Source organism: Danio aesculapii, chromosome 13, assembly GCF_903798145.1.
Source record: "Danio aesculapii chromosome 13, fDanAes4.1, whole genome shotgun sequence".
Taxonomy (NCBI): domain Eukaryota; kingdom Metazoa; phylum Chordata; class Actinopteri; order Cypriniformes; family Danionidae; genus Danio; species Danio aesculapii.
This window is the reverse complement of record NC_079447.1, coordinates 53,032,649-53,055,777: the sequence shown is the minus strand read 5'-3', so window position 1 is coordinate 53,055,777 and position 23,129 is coordinate 53,032,649. Positions and strand designations below refer to the sequence as shown.

The following is a 23,129-nucleotide window of genomic DNA, read 5'->3' as shown; positions in this document are numbered from 1 at the left end:
CCAGTGCTTACAAACTAAACTGTTTATAAAGTAACAAGTGTTTTATAAGCTTTCAGTATAGTTTCATTTCTTTCTTTATCGTCTCCCTCACGAGAGATTAATTTGTAGAATAGTTGTGCACTAAAAGTTGATTCAAGTTTTAAATTATAATAGTAAACCGAATATTGTTGAGTTTATCCATATTTGACCCAACATTGATTTACAACAACCCATTGCACCACAATATGAGTTTTCACTTTAGCTAACATAAATTCAATCATTTTTGATGTCAATAATCGCCATAAATAAGCATATCTGGCACACAATTACAGTGCAGATCAGTTTCTGCACGTTCATTACAGACTAATCTAGATTTTAAAAGTGCTCTGTCATTATACAGCCTATAAAGCCTTAATACAGCCTGATGATCTTTACTGCTCCATGACTAATCAAATTATTAAAGTGACTCGTCAAAATACATGCATTTAGCAGACACATTTCAACGTTTGTGACATATATCAGAGAACATTTTATAACTTATAATGGTCAATTACACTTCATTACACTCTTACAAAGAAGTTTATTTATTTTTATTTTAAAGAACCAGAATGAATTTTTCATATTTAGACAGAAAAGTTGGAATATTCAATCTAAAGTATTTATTTGGCTTGTGTTTGCTCATAATAAATAGGTTTTTAAACAGAGTAAGAACTAGATGTTATTTAGAAACCTGTATTCTACATTAGATATCAGTAACAAGTATGTACCGTTTAAACAAACAACAAAGCAACTTTTCTAACAAAACATACAAATTAAAAACAAAATAAAATTCAAGTTCACAAAAATAACATCACAGATATAATGCGCAAAAACTTTAAGTAACATAGTTCGCTTTTCCATTAACTCTTTAGCTACTTGTAGCCTATCTCCATGTCTGACATTACTGTTATACACTGAGAGTCCACATAATACAAATCAGCTATTAAAAACCTGTCAAATGTGTTTATGATTATCTCTTCTATGAAATTTGTCAAATAAAATCAAATTAACTCCGCATACACGCTCTTTTATCCACTTTTCTTTACGCTTCCGTGACGTTCAGTTTAGCGTAACCAGAACGTGCCGTGACGTTATCCAATAGCAGCTCTTTGTTTTTCAATAGCAGCGAAGCATTCTGGGAAATGTCCACTGCAAGCTCTTTAAACCACTATAAAGCATTAAAAACACATTTTGAAACAGAGTGAAGCATCATATGTTATTCATAAATATGAGTACATTCGATATTACTAATAATCAGTGATTCATTACCGTCGATGAAAACGATAACGTGTACGCGAGGTATATAAAATACACGCCCACCTCAGTATATTTGGATGTGAGGGCGATCTGGCTGCGACATCTGTCACCCCATTGATCGCTAGGGTTGATTCGGCTGATCTGGCTGGCTAGGCGGGTGTCCCCTCCCTCCCTCACCGCTCCACGTGTGTCCCTCCCGAAGCTCCGCGCTCGGTGGAAGAGGACGAGTTTCCCCCGGCGGACACGAGCATCGCTGGTATAGAAGTAGCTGCGCTCCCCTGCTAGAACCTCCAAACAAGCTCAAGGCACATTTGTAGGCGAAACGTAGGGAAGTCGAGCTCCAAGACTTCAGACACATCCAAATGAGGCACTGCATGTGGCAGTCTGCCTTTCTTTTGACACTTAAAAAATTTAAAAATTAAATATTTATATGTATCAATATAGACATTATATTTATATGTATTTTAGAGTATTTAGATAGTATTTAGAGAGTATTCCACAGTAGAAATAAAGTATTTCATGTATCAATCCCCAGATATGAAGCATTTTAGAGTATTTACAGATATATAGAGAGTATTTCAGAGTAGATATAGAATATTTTATGTATCAATCACCAGATACAGATTTTTAAAAGTATTTATATCTAGAGATTATAACAGAGTATTTTAGAGTATATATTAAATACAATCTAATGGGTAATTTGTTAAATAATATGACTAATACTTGGTATAATTACTGTTTGTACATTACTGTGATGGGTTTAGGGTTGGGGTAGACATTATAAAATAGAATTAATGGGTAATTTAATGAATAATACTCTGTATATTTACTGTTTTTACATTACTGTGATGGGTTTAGAGTTGGGGTAGGCATTATAAAATACAATTTAATAGATAATTTAATAAAGAATGATAATAATAATACTCGGTATAATACTGTTTTTACATTACTATGGGTTGGGGTTGGTGTCAAAATACAATTAAATAGATAATTAAATAAATAATACGAATAATACTCGGTATAATTATTGTTTTTACATTGCTTTGAGGGTTGGGTTTCGTGTTGGGGTAGGGGTAGACGTTAATAAAATACAATCAACGGGTAATTTAATAAATAATATGAATAATACTCGGTATAATTATTGTTTTTACATTGCTTTGAGGGTTGGGTTTTGTGTTAGAGTAGGGGTAGACGTTAATAAAATACAATTAATGGGTAATTTAATAAATAATATGAATAATACTCGGTATGATTATTGTTTTTACATTACTGTGAGGGTTGGGTTTCGTGTTGGGGTAGGGGTAGACGTTAATAAAATACAATAAGTAGATAATTTAATTTAATAAACAATTGTTAGCTTTTGGCTACAGCTGTATCCCTTCTAGCAACAACCCGTGAGAAGACTCTCTCTTCTATCGCTGTTCCTAGAAGGGATACAGTTGCGGCCAGAAGTAACGATAATTATTTATGTTATTTATTAAATGATTCATTAATTGTGTATTGTATGTCTATCCCTAATAAGTAATGTAAGAATATTATAATTCAGTCCACCAGAGGACAGTGCGCAGAATCAGACTCGCGCTGCTCCACACAGACAGAAGAAGAGGAAGAGCTCGAGCTTTACCCGCGGAGAACACCGGAAGTTTGACAACACGGACAGACTTTCATAATAATCGAGATTTAGGATTTTATGCTGATGGATTTCGGGAAGGAGCGAGTGGTCGCGCTGGTGGACATGGACTGCTTTTATGTGCAGGTAGAGCAGAGACTGAAGCCCGAGCTGAAGAACAAACCCTGCGTTGTGGCTCAATACAAGACATGGAAAGGCGGAGGGTGAGGAAACTGACAGGGAAACCGCACACAAATCAGCAAAACAGCACAGATATACGCAGAAATATACATTATAATCACAGCTGCGAGGTTTATTTCACTACAGAACTCAAAAGACAATCTCTAAAATGTCATTTGTAATGCGTTACGTCAGATTAGTCAAGTTTAGCACCATCACAAATATACCATAGTAAATGTCATTGGGGTAAAGTTGGTTTTATATTCGCATATTCAGACTTTCTCCTTAATATAAAGTTGGTTTTATATTCGCACATTCGTTTAGTGACACCCTCCCTATATAGTTTACCATGGTTCTTTGAATACTGGGTCTGAAACAGCATGCAGGTATGACTACAAAACAACACTAGCACTGTTTAATTAACTGTGAACAGTTTGATAGTCACTGGCTGATAATATGATATTAAGGTGAAAGTTAATTATATATTTATACAGTCAGACTTTCTCCTTAATAATGTCATTTCAGAAAAGTATTCCTTGATAATTCTAAATAGTGAAATCACATTATCAGCTAATGGCTATCATGTGTAACATTGTTTAGTCAGTTAAATAGTGCTAATCAAGGGTGTAGGGTTGCACTTGACATTGGTGGGGACGAGTGAATACAATCCCCCCACACCCCCGCCAAGAATAAATATTGTTTTTTAATATTATATATTGCTATTAATTATTTAACTGCTATTAAAATATATTAATTAATCCTCTCTTCATACAATTAATAAGTTAAATTAAATAGCCAAGGGGGTTCAGGTGGTCTGAAAGACCAAAAGTTGGATTATTATTATTATTATTATGTTTGAATTGATCTTATTATGCAAATGGCTAAACTCTGACTGAGGAAGGTTGACTGCGCTGGCCAGTTTGTTATTAGCCAATAGCCTTCAGTTTTTAATGTAAATCAAGTTTTAACAGATTTTCCCCCAAAAAATTATGATATAATTTTTTTGTGTTTTAAAAATAAGTTTATTTTCATATTTGAAGAGTTTTGATGCAAAAAACCTCTAAATACCATTAAATATTTTCCTCTAAAATTAGCATTTTTCTCCTCCTGTGTGTGGACTCAGTGATGTTACTTTTATAGTGACGAATACGTCCTTTTCATTGCCTTTAAAGTGAAATAACTGGACATAAATATACGAGGCTGAGAAAACTGCTCATTTTACATGGCATTTAGAGGTTTTGGCATCTGAACTCTTCATTTCTTTATTCTAAGAATTGTGAAATGAGCACATGTGTAAATAAAGCAATTTGACAAAATGGTAGGAAATATTTATGGTACATCAAAAAGTGTATTTATAATAACTCTCCAACAAGATAATCCAGCTAAAATGAGTTCTTAATACGTCACTAAAATCTAATATTTATACCTCAATTAAACAGAATTAAGAATTAATCAGGTGAAGAACTGCAAAGAGGTTTAGTTATTCAGAAAACAAACAATAAGCTGGCTCCAGGCCTGAAAGTGTCATGTTAAAATAATGTTTATTAACTGATAAAGAGAGTTTAATAAAGATTTTCACTTATTTTTCATACAAATTAAACATGTTTCATAGTATTAATAACAGATGGAGCACAGGCTGGAGTTTTACTGACATTCATTCAACCGATATTGGAGATGTTACTCTAAGAGATCAGGAGAACTGCAGGGTCATATACATTTACAGGTGCTAACTAACGTTACAGACTAACATTAGACTAACGTTAGACTGACTGTAAAAGCGGTGAAAACACTAGCAAAGCAGCATTATCCTGATGGACTCATTCAGTAGCGAACTTGAGTTTATATGACTTACACTTTTCGTTGAATAAAGCTCCTTATGTCCACCTTGCTACCGCCATCCTCACCTGTGTGTGTCACACACCTCACACACATCTTACGGGAAAATCCCCCTCGTGCAGTTGTTTTGGTGCTGCTTGTATCTGAAAGCAGCCTCTTACATGGCAGCAGGGAAAGGCACAGCCAATCACAATGTTCATATATGGTGCGACTCGAGGAGAGAGCGTGATTTAACCCTTTCAGCATGTCTAGGTTTATATTGACGTGATGTTTTTAAGTGAATTAAATTATTGGTGGGGACTTTTCAGTAGTCGGTGGATATTGGTGGGGGCACGTCCCCTCTGTCCACTCTAAATCTACGCCCCTGGTGCTAATGTTGTTTTGACGTCAGATTTGCATGCGATTTCAGACCCAACATGTGGATCTGTGTGAAAGTGTTGTGATTCTTGTGTCCAGCATTATAGCGGTGAGTTACGAGGCCAGAGCTCACGGCGTCAGCAGGAACATGTTTGCGGATGATGCCAGAAAGCTGTGTCCTGATCTGCAGGTGGCTCGGGTCCCAGAGGCTCACGGGAAGGCGGATCTCACACAGTAAGAGATAATGCTATTCTCAGAGCGACTTCAGCAGTGAATAATTACTGATTACAACTTGGATGAAGATTAGCTGTCAAAGAAATGATTGCAGTTAATAGTCCCATACAGAAATCTGTGTCTAACTGTAAGATCTGAGACATAATAATATTCAATATTTATCCCCAAACTGTGTGTGTGTGTGTTTCAGCTACAGGGAGGCGAGTGTGGAGGTGATCGAGGTGATGTCCCGCTTCGCTGTGATCGAGAGAGCCAGCATTGACGAGGCGTATATGGACCTGACGGCCAGCGTTCAGGAGCGCCTGAAGAACACGAGTGTGCAGGACATCACAGCGCAGCAGCTGAAGAACACACACATTCAGGGCTTTCCCACACAGCAGGAGAACGCACACCTGGACAGAGGTCAGTTATCTGGGTTGTGTGAAGCTGAAGAGTGAGAGCATTATGGTTTTGCTTTTTTAAATCAGCTTTTATTTCAATACTGTTGTAAAATTAGCAGTTTAGTTTTGGTTTATTTAACACAACAGTAGTGTTTGACAACACAGTTCTATTTAGTTACACAACCTCTCTCTCTCTCTCTCTCTCTCTCTCTCTCTCTCTCTCTCTCTCTCTCTCTCTATCTCTATATATATATTTTTTTTATTATTGTTATTATTATGGGTATTACTATTATTGTTATTGTTGTTATTATTATCATTATTGTTATTATTATTATTATATGATGATTATTATTATTAGTATAATTGTTATTGTTATTATTGTTGTTATGTTATTATGAATATTATTATTATTATTATTATTATTGTCATTATCATTTTTATTATTATTGTTATTATTATCATTGTTATTATTATTAATATTATTATTGTTATTATTAATATTGTTAATATTGTTATTATTAATAATAAGATTGTTAATATTATTACTATTGATATTATTATTATCATTATTATTGTCATCAATGTTGTTATTTATTGTTATTATTAATAATATTGTTCATGTTACTATTGATATTATTATTGGTATTTTTATCATTGTTATTATTATTCTTATCATTATTATTGTTTATTATTATCGTTATTATTATTATTCGTATTATTATTAATAGTATTACTATTGATGTTATTATTATTATTATTATTGTTATTAATAATATTATTACTATTGATGTTGTCATTATTATTATTATTATTATTATAAATATTAATGTTATTATTATTAATAACATTATTTTTATTATTATTATTTTAATTATTATTATTATAAATATTAATATGATTATTAATAACATTATTATTATTATTATTTTAATTATTATTATTATTAATATTATTATAAATATTAATGTTATTATTATTAATAACATTGTTGTTATTATTATTTTAATTATTATTATTATTAATATTATTATTATTATTATTACTATAAATATTAATGTAATTATTATTAATTACATTGTTATTATTTTTATTTTTATTATTATTATTATTTTTATTATTAATATTATTATCATCATTATTATTATTAATATTATTACTATTATTATTAATATTATTATTATTAATATTATAAATATTAATATTATTATTAATAACATTGTTGTTGTTATTATTATTATTATTAATATTTATTTAAAGTCAATATAGTTTATCAGAACACGTCGACCGGAGCAAAGTTTAGTGTTTAACAGCTTGCGTTCACTCTTATGCCAAACTCTTTGTAACGAAACTAAAATAATAGTTTGAACAAACACTGAATCCACACATAGTAAACAAACAGGCTTAAAGCATCCTGTTTTGGCTGAAAAAGTTGTGGAAATGTCCCCCTACTGTCTGCTCTGAGCATCTGCGTTAGGGCTGTGCTGTGTGTTGTGTTTGTGCAGATGCGCAGCGGGCCGCAGGTCTGCAGCAGTGGCTGGATCTTCTGTCCTCCGGCACTGAATCTTCATCAGCGGATCTGCATCTGGCCGTCGGGGCTCTGATAGTGGAGCAGATGAGGGCCGCTGTGGAGGAGCACACCGGGTTTCGCTGCTCTGCTGGCATCTCACACAACAAGGTAAAGAAAACTATCTGCATGTTAAGTCTGACGTCATGAGAAGCAGTTTCTGACTCCAGGCGTTGTAGTCTGTTTATTTATTTCCTCTGTTTCCGCCTCTCAGGTGTTGGCCAAACTGGCATGCGGACTAAACAAACCCAATCGCCAAACCGTGTTGCCACTGGGCTCCGTTCCTCAACTCTTCAGCACTCTTCCCATCAGCAAAATGTAAGTGTAACACCTGTACTCGGTGAGATCGCCAGTTACCTCAATATCATTCATTTATTCTTATTTCAGCTTAGACCCTTTATTAATCAGGGGTCGCCACAGCGGAATGAACCGCCAACTTATCCAGCATATGTTTTACACAGCGGATGCCCTTCCAGCCACAACCCAACTCTAGGAACCACCCATCCACACTCATTCACACACACACTCATACAGCACTCTGGCCTCACAGCAAGAAGGTCGCCGGTTCGAGTCCCGGCTGGGTCAGTTGGCGTTTCTGTGTGGAGTTTGCATGTTCTCCCTGTGTGTTTCCTCCGGGTGCTCCGGTTTCCCCCACAGTCCAAACACATGCTCTATAGGGGAATTGATCAACTAAATTGGCTGTAGTGTATGAGTGTGTGAATGAGTGTGTATGGGTGTTTCCTAGTACTGGGTTGCATCCGCTGTGTAAAACATATGCTGGAGAAGCTGGCGGTTCACCCCTAATGAATAAAGGGACTAAGCCGAAGGAATGTTCAATATTTCAGGCAAGTGAATTATAGGTAGCTGGATTACAGCAATCCCAGGCTTTACCTGTCAGTGAATGAATAGTTCTATTACTGTCAGTAGTTGTAATTAAGCACACCCACCCAGCACTGCCCGCACCACATCAACACGTGTGTGTGTGTGTGTGTGTGTGTGTGTGTGTGTGTGTGTGTGTGTGTCCACATAAAAGCATGGTGTGTATTTTGTGTTCAGTCGCAATCTGGGAGGGAAGCTGGGGTCATCCATTACTGAGACTCTGGCTGTGGAAAACATGGGAGATCTGACCCAGTTCAGCAGAGCCCAGCTGGAGCAGCACTTCGGGGACAAGACCGGGTGAGGAAACACACGGAGACTAAAATAAAGTCACGGAAAGTTCTGAAATCAGCATAGATTTATTCAGAAATGAATCGTTTTGGTTTCTAACACGGAATTACTGAGTTTATTCATTAACTTGAACTGAACATAAGATTCAACCAAGCAGGATGAGGCAAGGTTATTTCTAGAGCACGCTTCATACACACGGCTAACTCAAAGTGCTCTACATAAATAAGAATAAAAGAAAGATAAAATACAAGTATAAGAAATAAAAACAGCAGATTAAAACGTGTTAAAGCAGCCGAACTGGTGTACTTTATCGGTATCTGTGCTACATTAAAAAAGACCGAAGTATGGATAAGCTCTGACGTTAATGGTTCTGCTATCGCTACTGGAGAATTATTGCTGAATAAACAGCCAGACACAGGAAAAGTTTCTTTCCTCAGGCTGTCTACCTTATGAACAGTTAAATATTCCCCTACTGTGCAATAAATATGTGCAATACCTTCTACATTCGCACTTGTACACAGCACCTTATAACCTGTATATTTATTACAATCTGTACATACAACTCAACATCCAGGTTTCTTCACTAACCGCATCTGTTTAATGTTCATCATTTTTATTTTATTTTTTATTATTTTATTTTATTTATTTATTCATATTTATTTATTTTGTGTTGTCACTTGTCACTTTATGTACACTGGAAGCTTCTGTAGCCAAAACAAATTCCTTGTGTGTGTGAAGCACACTTGGCAATAAAACTGATTCTGATTACTCAATTACTGATTACCAGCCTTTTCTAATTTGCGATATTTGATATTCGTCTGCACAGTTGGCAATCTCACATGAGAAATGCTCGTGTTTCCGGAGAGTGCGTCAAGTAGAAAAGCATTACAGTCCTCGGCTGTGCGCGCACTCAGCGGAGGCTCACACTAAGTACACACACATAGCTCACGACACAGACTCGCACACACACACACACCGCTCTTAAGTGTGCAGAGTGAACCAAATGGGTTGTGTTTCCAGAATGGACAGAGATGATGCCCGCTGAAACAAACGCAACAGTTGTTTTCTTGTATAAGCGGAAACAGAAGCAATCTGGCTGAGTGAAGGCGTCTTTCAAAAGTGCAGAAAGACAAATGAAGACTGCCTATAGCTACTAACAGTAACGTCACATCATCCTTCATTATGCCAACAGTCAATCACCTATATTAGTACAACATTAATAGGGTATATGCCCAGCTAGTGTTGTTCCCATACTGATAAACTTCCGGTGACCTGTTATTGTGTGTTTATTTCCATTTTATATGGCTCCTTTTACAGCATTGATATTGTAATGTAATTAAAATACACTCAGTTAAACAGACTTTGGCATTTATTTAGTTGCTGTGGTGTAAAACAAGACAAAAAGCCGTTTACTCGCACACACCTGTTAGAATCAGCAGGCTAGAGCAGAAGCTCCATTGAATATACTGAGGTAAAATAAAGGCTCATATTATAAAGACATGACGGGGGAAATCTAATTTAATGCAGTGTATCTTGTACAATCTGAGACCCACTTTATATCAGATATCAGTCAGCCAGTGGAGATCGCTCATTTTTAAAGAAAACAGACCTTAAACGTGCAGATTTTGGCATTGGCGTACAGTTCACCAGAAGCGCTTAACCCAGGTTACTGGCAAATTAAAAGTCCTATTAGCATGCTTCAGCATGTACCCTATAGTTTAATGAACACACACATTCTGTATTGTTTTCTGCAGTAGCCTAAATAAATCTTACACATTAAAAAGCTTTTACATCAGCTGTATTTACTGATATAGCCTATGAACAGCCTAATAATAAACTCTGCTTCTTAAGAAATGATAAAAACTGCTTATTTTTACATTGCAGGATGCTCCAAAACTGTATTAAAACACAGTGAACTCCAAAAACACTGTTAACTCATTTCTGTGACTGTGTTAATAAAGAATCAGAAACATTATCTGATTATTTAACTGCAAACTGGGTATTTTCAGCTGCAGGGAGCACAAGAAACCAGGAAAGAGCCCGACTTCTGCCAGAAAAGGCAAACATGTGGATTTTTCTCCAGAAGAATGATTAAAACTGAGAGTCATTCTCCTTTAAACCATGCTGAAGAATGCTAATAGGACTTTTAATTTGTCAGTAACCTGGGTTAAGCACTTCCAGTGGACTGTATGCCAATGCAAAATCAGCACGTTTAAGGTCTGTTTTCTTTAAAAATGAGCGATCTCCACTGGCTGAGTGATATCTGATATAAAGTGGGTCTCAGATTGTACAAGATACACTGCATTAAATTAGATTTCCCCCGTCATGTCTTTATAATATGAGCCTTTATTTTACCTCAGTATATTCAATGGAGCTTCTGCTCTAGCCTGCTGATTCTGACAGGCGCGCACGAGTAAACAGCTTTTTGTCTTGTTTTACACCAGAGCAACTAAATGAATGGCAAAGTCTATTTAACTGAGTGTATGAGGAGCCGTATAAAATGGAAAAAACTCACAATAACAGGTCACAGGAAGTTTATCAGTACGGGAGCAACACTAGCTGGGCATATACCCTATTGTGCACTCTTTTACAGGGGAAAGAAGATTTATTTGTTTTACAATTATTAGTTTCGTTTTATTTTCCATTAAAATCGTAATAATAAATAAAGTGTTGTTAATTCTGCTCAGTTTGTTTTGTTTGTTCATAAAAAAAAAACACCGACAAGAGAACCGTTAAAGAACTGAACCGATGAGTAGTATCAATATAAGTAGTAATAGCGTTAAACCTTAACAATACCCATCCCTGTTAGTGAATCAGATGCAAATAAATATGTGTGTGTGTGTGTGTGTGTGTGTTTCTCTGTCTGTGTGTGTCAGACCGTGGCTCTATGATCTGTGTCGAGGGATTGAGTTTGAGCCGGTGAAGCCTCGTCAGCTGCCCAAATCCATCGGCTGCAGCAAGAACTTCTCCGGGAAAACCTGCCTGCGCACAAAACAACAGGTAGATGGAGAGAGAGAGAGAGTGAGTGTGTGTTAGTAATGTGTTTGTGTGTGTGTGAAATTCAGTTGTGTGTGTGTGTGTGTCTGTGAGTGAAATGCAGTTGTGTTTGTGTGTGTATTTGTTTGTCTGTGTCTGTGTCTTTGTTAGTGTGTGTGTACATCTGTGTGTTTGTGTGAATGCGTGCGTGTGTCTGTGTGTGTGTTTGTATATGTATCCCTGTGTGTTTATTTGTGTGTATGTGTGTGTGTGTTTGCGTGTGTGGATGTATGTCTGTGTGTTTGTATCTATATGTATGCATGTGTGTGTGTGTGTGTCTATGTGTGTTCATGAGTTGTCTATGTGTGTTCATGAGTTGTATGTATGTGTGTGTGTTGTCTTTGTGTTAGTAATGTGTTTGTGTATGTGTGAAATGTAGTTGTGGTTGTGTGTGTATTTGTGAGTCTGTGTCTATGTCTTTGTGTGTGTGTGTGTGTGTGTGTGTATATATCTGTGTGTTTGTATGTATATGCATGCATGTTTGTTAGTTTATTTGTGTGTATGTGTGCGTGTATGTTTGCATGTGTGCATGTGTATATATGCCTGTGTGTTTGTGTGTTTGTGTGTGTGTGTGTGCACATACTGACGCTCTGTTCTCTCTGCAGGTTCAGCACTGGCTCCATCAGCTGGCTCTAGAGTTAGAGGAGAGACTCAATAAAGACAGAGATGTGGTGAGTCCAGCCACACACACACACACACACACACACACCTGTTGTTTAATTGAACGTTTACTGTGGGATAATGTGTGATATTTCAGGGGTGTACAAACTTTTTCACAAGACTGTACATGTCACCTCAGGTGTGTGTGTGTGTGTTTCTCCAGAACGGTCGAGTGGCCCGGCAGCTGACGGTGGGTGTGCGTCAGGCTGGAGGTCAAAGGTCAGGCAGTTTCTCGCGCTGCTGTGCTCTTGTGCGCTATGATGCGGTGAAGATGACCAATGACAGTCTGGCCATCATCAAGAGCCTGAACACTGCTGGAGCATATCAGGAGGCCTGGTGAGGAACACACACACACACACACATGCTCAAATCTCCAACATCCCTCAGCACACACACACATAAGCACATGTCAAGTTTACTCCAGTATAAAGCAGCTTTACATCATGTCTCCGGTGTTCCCTCAGGTCTCCAGCGCTCACTCTTCTCCATCTGTCTGCCAGTAAGTTCAGCGACGCTCCTTCATCCTCATCTGCAGGAATAACGAGCTTCCTGAGCAGCGACGCGGCTTCATCTCCATCACAGAGCTCCAGAAGCCAGCGGGCCCCGATGGAGAGATCAGCGCAGAAGAGGAAACGACAGCAGGAGAGCCCCACCAGTGGCCGAGCAGCGCTGAAGACTGCAGGAATCTCCACGTTCTTCCAGAAAAAGAGCCTGGAGAAAGAGGAGATCCCAAACATTCGCTTTGATGATGCAGAGCAGATTGAAGACAAGAACATCTGTGCTTCAGGAGAAAATGCATCTAGAGAAGGAATCTCCATGCTTTTCCAGGAAAAGAGTCCAGAAAATCAGGAGATCCAGAGCTTTGGCTTTGATGAAGATCAGTTTGGAGATCAGAGTGTTTGTGCTTCAGGAGAAAATCCATCTACAGATAAAACTGCTCAGAAAACCACAGGAATCTCCGGATTTTTCCAGAAAAAGAGCCTGGAGAAACACCACATCCCCTCTCTCTGTGCTGAAGATCCGAGCATTCGGGCTTCAGAAGAAAGCCCATCTAGAAACCAAAGATCTGATGCAAACCCTGCAGGAATCTCCTGGTTTTTCCAGAAAAGGAGCCTGGAGAAACAGGAGATCCAGAACTCTGCCTGCACTGGAGATCCTAACACTCGTGCTCCAGCAGAATCCAGAGAGCAAACATCTGATGCAAACGCTGCAGGAGTGTCCGGATTTTTCCGGAGCGAGCGTGCGGAGGCTGTGGCTCCCGCAGATGAGCGCGTGTGTTCTCCAGCAGAGGAGGATCTGCAGGTCTGCGAGCGCTGCGGGATGAAGGTGCTGGTGTGGGAGTTTCCAGAACACACTGATTATCACTTCGCTCTGGACCTGCAGAAATCTTTCTCTTCGGGGTCTCCGAGCCAATTAAAGAGCCAGAGCGGCTCACAGGCTAAAAGAGCCCGAGTTCAGGAAAACCGCGGCACGCTCCACTGCTTCTTCAAGAAGACCTGAAGATCTTCTCTGCACTTCTACATCCTCAGGTTTGAGCCTTTTGTGTTGCTGACAGAATAAATATCAAGCTGTTGTACAGAATTGGGCTGCAGAAGCCAATTTTACTCTTCTTTAGTCACCAAAACATCATCATCTACACTTTATTGGTCACAAGAGTCTCTTTTGTCTGTCGAAGACTAAAGAAGATATTTTGAAGAATGTTGGAAGTCTGTAACCATTGACTTCTGTAGTATTTGTTTTTACTACTGTGGAGATTTAAGTTGATTTATAAAGCACTTTTTCTCACAAAAACAGGTTAATCATCAGATAAAAGCTAAATAATAATAATAATAAAAAACATGTAGAAATATCATCAGGTTTGAGCCTTTTGTGTTATTTAAATAATAAATATAAAGCTGTTGTACAGAATTAGGCTTCAAAAGCTGTTTTAGCTCTTTAATCACCAAAACATCATCACTTACACATTTGTTATATGCACAAACCAGAGTTTCTGTTTTTTGTTGCTGTTGAACACTAAAGAAGATATTTCGAAGAATGTTGGACACCAGTAACCATTGACTTCTGTAGTATTTGTTTTTACTATTATGGAAGTCTGTTGTTACAGTATAGTGTATTTTTAAAGCACTTTTATTCAGCTAAAACAGGTTAAATCAATCATTAGATCAAATCTAAATAATAATTACAAAATAAATCATTTAGAAACGTCCTCAGGTCTTTTGTCTTGTTGAAATAATAAATATTAAGCTGTTTTACAGAATGGTGCTCACACAAACCTGAAAACTGTGCCATCAATTACCCATTTATTAGTCAGTTTCTATCTTCTGTCGAACACTAAAGAAGATATTTTGAAGAATGTTGGAAATGTGTAACCATTGACTTACGTGGTATTTGTTTTTCCTACTATAGAGATCAAAGTTCATTTATAAAGCACTTTTCCCCCAAAACACAGGTGAAATCAATCATCAGGTGAAATCAAAGTAGTAAATAAAAATAAATAAATAAAACATTGGGAAACGTCCTCTGGTTTGAGCCTTTTGTGTTGCTGAAATAATAAATATTAAGCTGTTGTACAGAATTGGGCTTCAAAAGCTGTTTTTCTCCTTCAAAACGTCATCATTTGTGCATTTATTTATCACAAACTGGAGTTTTTTTCCTTCTGTTGAACACTAAAGAAGATATTTTGAAGAATGTTGGAAGCCTGTAATCATTGACTTCTGTAGTATTTGTTTTTACTACTGTGGAGATTTAAGGTGATTTATAAAGCACTTTTTCCCACAAAAGCAGGCTAATCATCAGATAAAAGCTAAATAATAATAATAATAATAAACATGTAGAAATATCATCAGATTTGAGCCTTTTGTGTTGTTTAAATAATAAATATTAAGATGTTCAGAATGTTCAGGCATTTTCCTCTTTGGTCATCTTGAAATCTAGAGTTCGGTGTCATCATTTACACATTTATTTATCACAAACAAGAGTTTCTTTCTTTTGTCGAACACTAAAGAAGATATTTTGAAGAATGTTGAATGTAACCATTGACATCCATAGCATTTGTTTTTTCTACTATGGACGTCAATGGTTACAGTTCAGGTTTATTTATAAAGCTTTTTTTAAAAGCAAAAACAGGTGAAATCAATCATCAGATAAAATCTGAATAATAAATAAAACATTTAAAAATATATATATATATATGATTGAATAAAACAAGCACTCACGCAGTGTTTAAAGAAGTTGTTCGGGCCTTTCTAACATGTAAAGTCGGACTGTTTTAAAGTCTAGGGTCTGCCACTGCAAATGCAGCTGTAACATTCTTCAAAATCTCTTCTTTTGTGTTCAACTGAGTAATAAACTCCTGAAATAAATGGTTAATGTTGATTTATAGGTGAACTGTCCACTAGAGGGCAGAGATTTACCACAAACATCCCACTGCCTGCTTTATATCATATGTAAATATGAAGCCCAAAAGACCAATATTGAGGTCAGTTCTGATCCGCAGCTAAATATGGTTGAGCTTCGTGAAAGAGACAAAAAACTACACTTAAATCAAGTAGAAATCAGTTTAGCTAATTTTTTGCCTGAAAACACACACACACACATGAAACGTTTCACGATTAATTACAAAATAAAAGTGTGTTTAATTAGTTCATTTTGTAAATCATTTGACAGCCCTGAAAATACATATAAACACATTTAGATCAGTACTATTGGAATATGAAGAGACTCTTAACACGTCTCTGAAGAGCATCACCTACTGCAGCTTTCACTGTCATTCACTGGTGATGAGATGTATTAGTATTGATAATTAATAAGACCATCACCTACTGCACCTTTAACTATGTCTCTATATAATAACCTATATTTGCTTGTAATGCAGTAACGTGCACCGTTTGTAAAGCTGCTTTGACACAATAACTACTGTAAAATACAAATAAACTTGAATTATCGAGCAGTTTGAGGAAAACATCCCTCTAGAGCCAGAAAAAGACCAGTACAAATGAAGCTTTTGTAATTTGCAAACTATAATAAACCTTTATTTATGTACATCACAATATACAAAACAGATCTGTACATAAATACTCCAAATCACCAAAAAATACGGCTAAAATATCTAAAATATCAACAGCAGAGCGCCGAAACGTGACGTTGGGTGGAAAAGAAGTCAGTCGAAAACGCTCCGAATAAAAAGAAGTACAAATCTACCAAACTAAACCCCTTTCAGACGACAACATCCCTAATGAATGCTCTGTTTTTGGTTCAAACGCATCATTTTTCTCTCTGTTACTCTAAAATTGCACTGGTGATGCTCAGAAAAGTGATCTAGTCAAACACACACACACACACTCCTGATGAAGAACACGCCGACAGGACAGTGACTGACTAACAAAGCTTTCAACACTGAAGATAAAAACAAGCACCAAAGCCAGAGAACAGAAACTAGCCAAGCCCCATCACATACACACATCCTGAGAGAGAAAAGGCAGTAAGAAGAGCACTTGAGGACGTCCAGACTGTAAAAAGAGAACTACAGCGGCGTTTGAGGTCAGCTGATGAGTGTAAACGGATACACACGTCATCACACATCAGCTAGACAACGGACAGTGATCAAACGTAAAGCTCATCAGTGATTGGAGGAACATCTTCTGGCCTGTGCGCATGTAGAAAAACCTCTGATGCTGTGTGTGTGTGTGTGTGTGTGTGTGTGTGTGTGTAAGTATTAAACTGAAGCTTAGGAAACACGTCACGATGACCTCTTGTGTTGAATATTAATGCTGATTACTGTGGTTTTAAAAATGTGCTTAAAATGAACTCACAATAGCAGAAGCATCTCGCCTCAACACCAGACCTGAGTGTGAAGTGTCTGCTAAACGCTATTAAAAGCATCTGTGTGTGTGTGTGTGTGTGTGTGGGGCAGTCGCTCTGAGATAAGCTTGATAGAGGAAGGCATCTGTGTGAATATGTGTGTGTGTCTCAGCTGCTCCTGGTCCAGCAGTGCTGTTGAAGGCATCAGTGTTGGATGTTGTCGCTATGGTAACCGCCTCAGAGCTGCTGGTCCGGCGGTGCTGAGGAAGGCATCAATGTTGGATGTTGTTGCCATGGTAACTGATGCAGAGCTGCTGGTCCAGCGCTGAGGAAGGCATCAGTGTTGGATGTTGCCGTGGTAACGGATTTAGAGCTGCTGAGGAAGGCATCGGTGTTGGATGTTGTCGCCATGGTAACAGCCTCAAAGCTGCGGGTCCAGTGCTGTGAGGAAGGCATCAGCGTTGGATGTTGTTGCCGTGGTAACTGATTCAGAACTGCTGAAGAAGGCATCAGTGTTGGATGTTGTTGGCATGGTAATCACCTCAGAGCTGCTGGTCCAGCGCTGTGAGGAAGGCATCAGTGTTGGATGTTGTTGCCATGGTAACGGATTCAGAGCTGCTGAGGAAGGCATCGGTGTTGCATGTTGTCGCCATGGTAACAGCCTCAAAGCTGCGGGTCCAGTGCTGTGAGGAAGGCATCAGTGTTGGATGTTGTTGCCGTGGTAACTGATTCAGAACTGCTGAAGAAGGCATCAGTAATGGATGTTGTTGCCGTGGTAACTGATTCAGAACTGCTGAAGAAGGCATCAGTGATGGATGTTGTTGCCGTGGTAACTGATTCAGAGCAGCTGAGGAAGGCATCAGTGTTGGATGTTGTTGCCGTGGTAACTGATGCCTTCCTCACAGTGCTGGACCAGCAGCTCTGAATCAGTGTTGGATGTTGTCGCCGTGGTAACTGATTCAGAGCAGCTGAGGAAGGCATCAGTGTTGGATGTTGTTGCCGTGGTAACTGATTCAGAGCAGCTGAGGAAGGCATCAGTGTTGGATGTTGTTGCCGTGGTAACTGATGCCTTCCTCACAGTGCTGGACCAGCAGCTCTGAATCTGTGCTGGATGTTGTCGCCGTGGTAACCTCCTCAGTGCTGCTGGTCCAGCGCGACGGGCTGCAGTTTGGTCACCTGACCGATGCCTTTGGTGACCCCCTCTCTGAACAGCAGCTTCGCCCCCACCTTCAGGTACTCTGGGTGTTTGATGAACCTGAAGAGGACCACCGCTTTCTCCCCGGTGCGCAGCTCATCCTGACAGAGACACACACAGTTTAATGATAACTAAAAGTCATTTCCCAAACTCATTCTGTCTAATGATCTGGTCTTTGATTTTACAGTGGATTCTACATGTGTACATTAACAAAATACCATGTTAAAATAAAATGAATAAACTATATACACACAGTTAAAGTCAGAATTATTAGACCCCCTGATTATTTTTTTCCCCCAATTTCTATTTAGCGGACAGCAGATTTCTTCAACACATCTCTAAACATGATAGTGTTAATAACTCATCTCTAATAACTGATTTATTTTCTCTTTGTCATGATGACAGCACATAATATTAGACTAGATATTCTCCAAGACACTAGTATTCAGCTTAAAGTGACATTTAAAGGTTTCACTAGGGTAATTAGGGTAAAGTTAGGGTAATTAGGCAAGTTATTGTATAACAGTGGTTTGTTCTGGAGACAATACAACACTAATATTGCTGAAGGGGGCTAATAATATTGACCTTAAAATGGGTTTCAAACAATTAAAAACTGCTTTTATTCTAGCCGAAATAAAACAAATAAGACTTTCTCCAGAAGAAACAATATTAGAGGAAATACTGTGAGAAATTCCTGAATCTGTTCAACATCATTTGGGAAATATTTGAAGAAAAAATTAAAAGAGGGGCTAATAGTTCTGACTTATCCAGCATATGTTTTACGCAGCGGATGCCCTTCCAGCTGCAACCCATCACTGGGAAACACATACACACACACACACTACGGAAAATTTTTGCTTTGTTTGGACTTGTGGGGGAAACCAGAGCACCCGGAGGAAACCCACACCAACACGGGGAGAACATTATTTGCCACCTAACTACAAAATATAATTAAAGTTGGAGGTATTTGATGAGATTCTGACAGAATTATTTTTGCTTGGAGTTTTTTGAGACACCATGTATATATATATATATGTATGTGTGTATATATTTATATATGTGTGTGTGTATATATTTATATATGTGTATATATTTATATATGTGTGTGTGTATATATTTATATATGTGTATATATTTATATATGTGTATATATTTATATTTATGTGTGTGTATATATTTATATATATGTGTGTGTGTGTGTGTGTATATATATATTTATATATGTGTATATATTTATATAAATGTGTGTATATATTTATATATATGTGTGTGTGTGTGTGTGTGTGTGTGTGTGTATATATTTATATATATATATACATATGTGTGTATATAATTATATATATGTGTGTGTGTGTGTGTGTGTATATATATTTATATATGTGTATATATTTATATTTATATATATATACATATGTGTGTATATATTTATATGTGTGTGTGTGTGTGTATATATTTATATATGTGTATATATTTATATAAATGTGTGTATATATTTATATATATATATATACATATGTGTGTATATATATATATATATGTGTGTGTGTGTGTGTGTGTGTGTGTGTGTGTGTGTGTGTGTGTGTGTATATATATTTATATATGTGTATATATATATATATATATATATATATATATATATATATATATATATATATATATATATATACATATGTGTGTATATATTTATATATGTGTGTGTGTGTGTGTGTGTGTGTGTATATTTATATATATATGTGTGTGTGTGTGTGTGTGTGTGTGTGTGTGTATATATATTTATATATGTGTGTGTGTGTGTGTGTGTATATTTATATATATATATATATGTGTGTGTGTGTGTGTGTGTGTGTGTATATTATTTATATATATATATATATATATGTGTGTGCGTGTGTGTGTGTGTGTGTATATATATTTATATATGTGTATATATTTATATATATATATATATACATATGTGTGTATATATTTATATATGTGTGTGTGTGTGTATGTGTATATATATATCCCGATGCATGCCTAATTTAATGCACTGTGAACAGTGTTGTAGTTTGATAGTCATTGGCTGCTGATGTTTTAGAGTTTGCAGAATCCTCTTCTGAGATGATATTGTGAAGGTGAAAGTCTGAATGTGTGAATATAAAACCAGCAGCAGACAGACAGAGTTTACCTTTCCCTGCAGAGCCTCCACTGTGGCCGTCTGCCGCACGTTCCCCACATGAACGGTCACCTGGAAGCCCTTGTGGAAGGTCTTGGCGTGAAACAGTAAGACGATCTCGGCCTCGAAGCGCCAGCAGATGCTGGGGTTCATCTCCGGACTGACCATCACCATTCCCTGAAACACACAGAGAGAAACCTGCTGATGTACACCAGAGGAGAAACACTACACACTGCTAAAAGCCTCTCTTACTCAGAGCGTTAGTCTTGTTTCTAATCCAAATATGGAAAAACTCTTCAATTAAGGAGCATTTTGAAGACGAGCAGAAGGTCTAGTGTTGCTTTCAGAAATAATGAGTCAAATGAGGAGAGTTTCTCATTAAATCAAGCACTGGGGGAGGAGTATAGTCTTGTTTTTCCTTGACATCAGATTACCCCATCAGTGTGAATGGTGCTTGAGAAATAAAAGCTGCTCACCTTTCGTATCAGCGAGCGGTCGAAGTCTCCGAGCGCCAGTGTAGCGGCCTGTCCTGCTCGGAGCACCCGGCAGCCGGAGCGATTCCTCTGGATACTGCAGACCGACAGCTCTACAAACTGACCATCAGCTGTGGGGCCGACAACCAGCTGCTCACCCTCACGACAGATCCCACTGCACACACACACACACACACGTCAGACACACACACACTCACTTACACTCTCTCAGACACATGCGCACGTACACCAACTCTCACACACACACACACACACTCACTCACACAAGCAAGCATAAATTTACACACACACACACACTCTACAACTAACACACTCTCAATCTCATTCACATACACTAAAACTAACACTCACTCCTACTCAATCACATGCAAACACACACTCACACACACACTCACACACACTCTGGCATCTACAGCTAACAGATGAGGAGGTCGCACCTGTACAGAGTCCCGCCCACCACTGTCCCCACATCAGGCACTGTGTAGATCTCATCAATCTGAAGAAACACACACAAACAGATGCACGCGAAGACACACACACACACACAACAAAGTCAGTCATGTATATAGTATAGAAACACACACATTTCAGAAATGTTTTAAGCTAAATGTTTCTAGCACAAACGGAGTCATTCACTCATCCTTCACTTTCCACAAACCTTTAGGAGTTTCTTTCTTCTGTTGAACACTAAAGAAGATGTTTTGAAGAATGCTGAGAACTGTTAACCATTGACTTCCATTCGTTTTTTCCTACTAGGGAAGTCAATGGTTACCGGTTTTCAGCATTCTTCAAAACATCTTCTTTAGTGTTCAGAAGAAACTCGTGAAAGTAGTGAAGGGGGAGAAAACAATGGCAGAATTTCATTTCCAGGTGTACTGTCCCTTTAAGAGAGGCTTTGCAGAGCAGATATCAGATGACGGACAGCACCTGGAACTCTGTGAGCTGCTGCATCAGCTCCTCCTGCTCTTTACTGTTGCTCAGTGGAGGTAAAATGTTGAAGAACACCTTCAGCAGATCCAGACTCTCTCCAGACACGCTGGACAGGGTGAAGATGGGGGTGATGCTGGGGGAGATGAAGAGCCATGTTAACAATCATTTGCATTTTTCCTTCATGCTTTTCCCATTCATCTTTATTAGTGTGTTCTCCAGGAGTTTATAATCAGCATTTTGGAGATTCATTGATTCATTCTCCTTCGGCTTAGTCCCTTTATTAATCTGGGGTCGACACAGTGGAATGAATCGGCAACTTATCCAGCACATTTTTATGCCCTTCCAGCTGCAACCCATCTCTGGGAAACATCCATACACACTCATACACTATGGACAATTTAGCATATCCAATTGACCTGTACCGCATGTGTTTGGACTGGGGGATACCGGAGCACCCGGAGGAAACCCACACAGGTTTTTTGCATGCAAACTCCACACAGAAACGCCAACTGACCCAGCCAAGGCTCGAACCAGCGACCTTCTTGTTGTGAGGCGACAGCACTACCTACTGCGCTACTACGTCACCCATTTTGGAGATATGCATTATAATTAGTGCTTTGCAAACTGTAATTGTGATTAATCACATCTAAAATAAAAGCTTTTCAATATATATAAATACCCTGGGTTGCGTACCACCGCTATCTTCGTTTTGAAGAATCCCCCCATCCACCCCTACTCCTCCTCCTTCTTAGATGGGTGACACGGTGGCCTAGTGGTTAGCACTGTTGCCTCACAGCAAGAACGTCTCTGGTTCCAGGCTTTACCAAGCCAGCTGACGTTTCTGTGTGGAGTTTACACGTTCTCCCCGTGCTCACGTGGGTTTCCCCCAGGTTCCCCGGTTTCCTCCCACCGTCCAAAAAACATGCAACATAAGTTAATTGACTAATCCAAACCGGCACTATAGACATGCTCCTAGTAAAAATCTCTCAAGAGCAATCACTGGCTGTTCATTGGTTATTACAGCGGGGGAGTTCTCGAGATCTACCTGAGACTCCCCTCTCGCCTTGCAACAGGAGGGAGCCCCGGGCTCGAGGATCTTATGAGCTCAGGGCTCTCTCCCGGGACAGCATGCCAAACACGCTTATAATTAATCATCAGCTGAGTGTGAACTCTTGAAATATGGCTTATTTAATGTGTGCTTTGTTGGCATTAGATAAAACAATACAACTACAAAATCTGGAGTCTAATGATCAATAA

General features: G+C 38.1%; 2 protein-coding genes across 2 annotated transcripts in view; one reads left to right on the top strand and one right to left on the bottom strand.

The window, feature by feature from the left end:
* The first annotated feature begins 2,881 nt into the window (after window positions 1-2,881).
* polh (polymerase (DNA directed), eta) lies at window positions 2,882-14,154 on the top strand. Its single transcript, XM_056470562.1, has 10 exons — window positions 2,882-3,108; window positions 5,357-5,491; window positions 5,682-5,893; window positions 7,374-7,546; window positions 7,650-7,753; window positions 8,492-8,611; window positions 11,479-11,602; window positions 12,244-12,309; window positions 12,462-12,634; window positions 12,763-14,154. The coding sequence occupies exons 1-10, from the start codon at window positions 2,966-2,968 to the stop codon at window positions 13,796-13,798; spliced, it is 2,286 nt and encodes a 761-aa protein (XP_056326537.1). The 5' UTR covers window positions 2,882-2,965; the 3' UTR covers window positions 13,799-14,154.
* Window positions 14,155-16,299: 2,145 nt separating this feature from the next.
* The window catches only part of gtpbp2a (GTP binding protein 2a), a 20,679-nt gene continuing 13,849 nt past the window's right edge, over window positions 16,300-23,129 (bottom strand). The window contains exons 8-12 of the mRNA XM_056470563.1: window positions 21,870-22,005; window positions 21,380-21,438; window positions 20,925-21,096; window positions 20,461-20,625; window positions 16,300-18,394 (exon numbers count right to left, since the gene is read on the bottom strand). Coding sequence (XP_056326538.1) covers window positions 18,233-18,394; window positions 20,461-20,625; window positions 20,925-21,096; window positions 21,380-21,438; window positions 21,870-22,005 — 694 coding nt within the window. The 3' untranslated portion in view covers window positions 16,300-18,232. The remainder of the gene's footprint in view (window positions 18,395-20,460; window positions 20,626-20,924; window positions 21,097-21,379; window positions 21,439-21,869; window positions 22,006-23,129) is intronic.

Excerpts from the sequence above, each read along its gene's own strand:
- polh (XM_056470562.1), top strand. The coding sequence starts at position 2,966 with ATGCTGATGGATTTCGGGAAGGAGCGAGTGGTCGCGCTGGTGGACATG. Across the intron at positions 3,109-5,356 it reads AAGACATGGAAAGGCGGAGG|CATTATAGCGGTGAGTTACG; the intron begins GTGAGGAAACTG and ends TCTTGTGTCCAG. Across the intron at positions 8,612-11,478 it reads CACTTCGGGGACAAGACCGG|ACCGTGGCTCTATGATCTGT; the intron begins GTGAGGAAACAC and ends TGTGTGTGTCAG.